The following is a 2,640-nucleotide window of genomic DNA, read 5'->3' as shown; positions in this document are numbered from 1 at the left end:
ACATTGACGAGATCGCTTAATTACCGGAAGTGAACAGTTAGTTTAGCGCAGCGATCCGAGTAAAGTTGTACGACCAACCAACTGAATGGTGTACTGTTCTACATATGGAACAGCAGTTCCAAAAAGAACGCACGCAAAAGGAGACTGCGCACTGATGCTACTCGCTGAAAGCGGAGAACTATGATCAATGGGAATGCAGCGAGCAATGTTAGCGTTTATCGAGTCATGATTCCGAAACAGTTTCGATGGAAAGCATTTGCGTCCTGTCAAATTCACCTCTTCGATTATACGGGTAATGTTGAGCACATGTTTCGCAGGAAATTTTGAAAAATCTATTACGAAGTAAGAGATCGGCCTTGAGACCCTTAGTGTGTCGATAAACTGTAGGTTTGTGACTCAAACACCGAATACCTAAGGTCCATGCTCGATGAGTTGCTGTCTTCAAGGCCACCCAGACGAAGCTACATTGAGCGATTCAGAGAGGCATATCATCAAATGGGACTCTCATTTGTACGTGAAGACATCAGGCGATATTTCCCCACACACCACAGAAGGTTTCGTTCAGTGGAACTAATTTTAGCTAAGGAGAGAATCGAAGAGCTGTGGACTGAAATCGGGCATCGTGAGCGCCATCATCGGGGAGCGGACTGAATGGTAGTCTACCGCAGTCCTTGAGAGAGGCGAAAACCTCCAGATGCTCATTCAGGAAATCTGGATAGAAGTCGGTAACAAGAACGCCGCTGATATCGATTAGCAGCCATACCTTGCAGCGTCCTCAATTAGGTACGGCATGGAACAGGCGGATCTCACCCGCACCGACAGCACTCAGACTTTCGTCCCCTCTTTCATAACTCTCTGTCAGGTTAATGGCTGGTCATCTATCTACGTGTACTATACTAAATTGGACATGGAAAACGGGCCGGTTTTTGGCAACCTGTGATTGAGTGTGTGTAATATGTGACACTTCCACCGTAGCTTTTGGTGCTAGATGCCTTTTTCGATTTAAGCGCCTGCGGAACAACCGAAGACTCGCTTCCTAATTGAGTCGTTGCGGATTGGCCGACACCAGTCTGTACGAGCTATGGTTATGACACAACGATTGTCCAACACCTGAAGACCTCTCATTTCGGTTGCCCACAGAGGCTACAGCCAGATCCCTTGAAACTCAGGGACGTCATAGGTGTCTCAAATTAGATCCGTTTCTTAAAGATTAGTGCACTGACCCCATGTGTCATAAAACCGTTGGAGTTAACACAACTTCCAAAGTACGTAAACTGCTCCACAATCTCACATACCGTACCCTGAATTGTACCTAACGTATCCCGTGACCGCATGTTCAGGAGCCTAACTATACATCCTGTGGGTCCAAAACAGGATGATTTTGGTGAGTTCATCCAAAAACACCTGCTCCTCCTTTTCTTGGAAGACGAAAACGATGCCGTTATCATCAACCGAAGCTTTCGGGGGAACTCTCCTTATATGCTCACAAGCTCGGGACGCATTACATCATGAGTTACCTGTGGGCACAATACAAGTTGAAATTTCATGTCCACAACTCTACTTTAATTGGGTAACAGTATTTTGCGAACTAGTCCAGTCCAGTTGGGGTTTTTATCTGACGAACGCAGCTGACTGTTCCTGCTGCATACAAGCCTAACCTTTCTGTATGCCAATTGGTCCTTCACGTACGGTAGAAGATTAGATTCCTCAGCTAGCAACCTGGACTGTGAGTAATGCTGTATGCAGGGTTTTTCTTTCTCGAACTTTACTCAGCTGCATACCATTTTAGTTCAAAAGTGCGGGGGGGAGCTGAACTCAGCCGAATCGCAGCTGAACCCCCAATTTTCAGAAAACTTGTGGTTAACTTCATGGCTTTTCTTCGTTACCAAAATACAATAGGTTGCTTACCACTTCCTTGGTATATCCATGTATTGGCGCCCACTGCGCATATCAGGCAAACTGAAGCGACACCGGCCAGACAAACCGCAACCACTCGGGCCTTTGTAAAAACACAGTGGTCCCAATATTCTGCAAATTCATTCATTTCGGCAGCCGTCAGGCGAATTGATGGTTGTGAATAGTTTATCACAGTCATCCTAGATGGCAGGCCGTGGGAAGAATAGCGTTCTCCTTTACGAGATGATGTGCTCGGATAGTAGGTTTCAACTGGAGTTTGAACTTCGATGAAAGTTGGCGTTTCCTTCTCCAAAGCGTCATCTGCCAACAGGTCCACTCGAGCCATTTCTTCGTCTTCGGCGTTGAAAGACAAGGTCTGATCCTCATCTTTGAGTGGATGAAGACCTCTTCTAGCGCTCAAGCGATGTTTTGGAGACCTGAGCAGCTGTGAGAAAAGGGGAACAATGACGTGTATATTAGTGGTCCTGGGAAAGTTACGGAAACATTATAAAACTTGTGAAGAAACTACTCACAACGTTGCTGAAAACTCGTCGACAGCCCACGACCGATTTCGCACTTTCATTTCGGGCTCATCAGGCAGGCGCAGTCCCCGAGTTTCCGTCAACCTTATGTTCTACTTGAACCCAAATTGCACTGTTTCGAGAAAAACACTCGTTTGCAAATCAATTAGGCTTTCACGAGAGACTCAACTGGATCTCTCGTTTATGATATCCCACAACTGAA

General features: G+C 46.1%; 1 protein-coding gene across 1 annotated transcript in view; it reads right to left on the bottom strand.

The window, feature by feature from the left end:
- Window positions 1–580: 580 nt before the first annotated feature.
- T265_03261 (hypothetical protein) overlaps window positions 581–2,640 on the bottom strand; it is a gene marked incomplete at both ends in the record, with an annotated part of 35,241 nt that continues 33,181 nt past the window's right edge. The window contains 2 exons of the mRNA XM_009167694.1: window positions 581–711; window positions 1,909–2,341. Of these exons, the coding sequence (XP_009165958.1) occupies window positions 581–711; window positions 1,909–2,341 (564 nt within the window). The remainder of the gene's footprint in view (window positions 712–1,908; window positions 2,342–2,640) is intronic.

Source organism: Opisthorchis viverrini (genome assembly GCF_000715545.1).
Source record: "Opisthorchis viverrini unplaced genomic scaffold opera_v5_45, whole genome shotgun sequence".
In the NCBI taxonomy this organism is placed as follows: domain Eukaryota; kingdom Metazoa; phylum Platyhelminthes; class Trematoda; order Opisthorchiida; family Opisthorchiidae; genus Opisthorchis; species Opisthorchis viverrini.
Note: the sequence above shows the minus strand (reverse complement) of the source record. Positions and strands in the feature narration are given on the sequence as shown.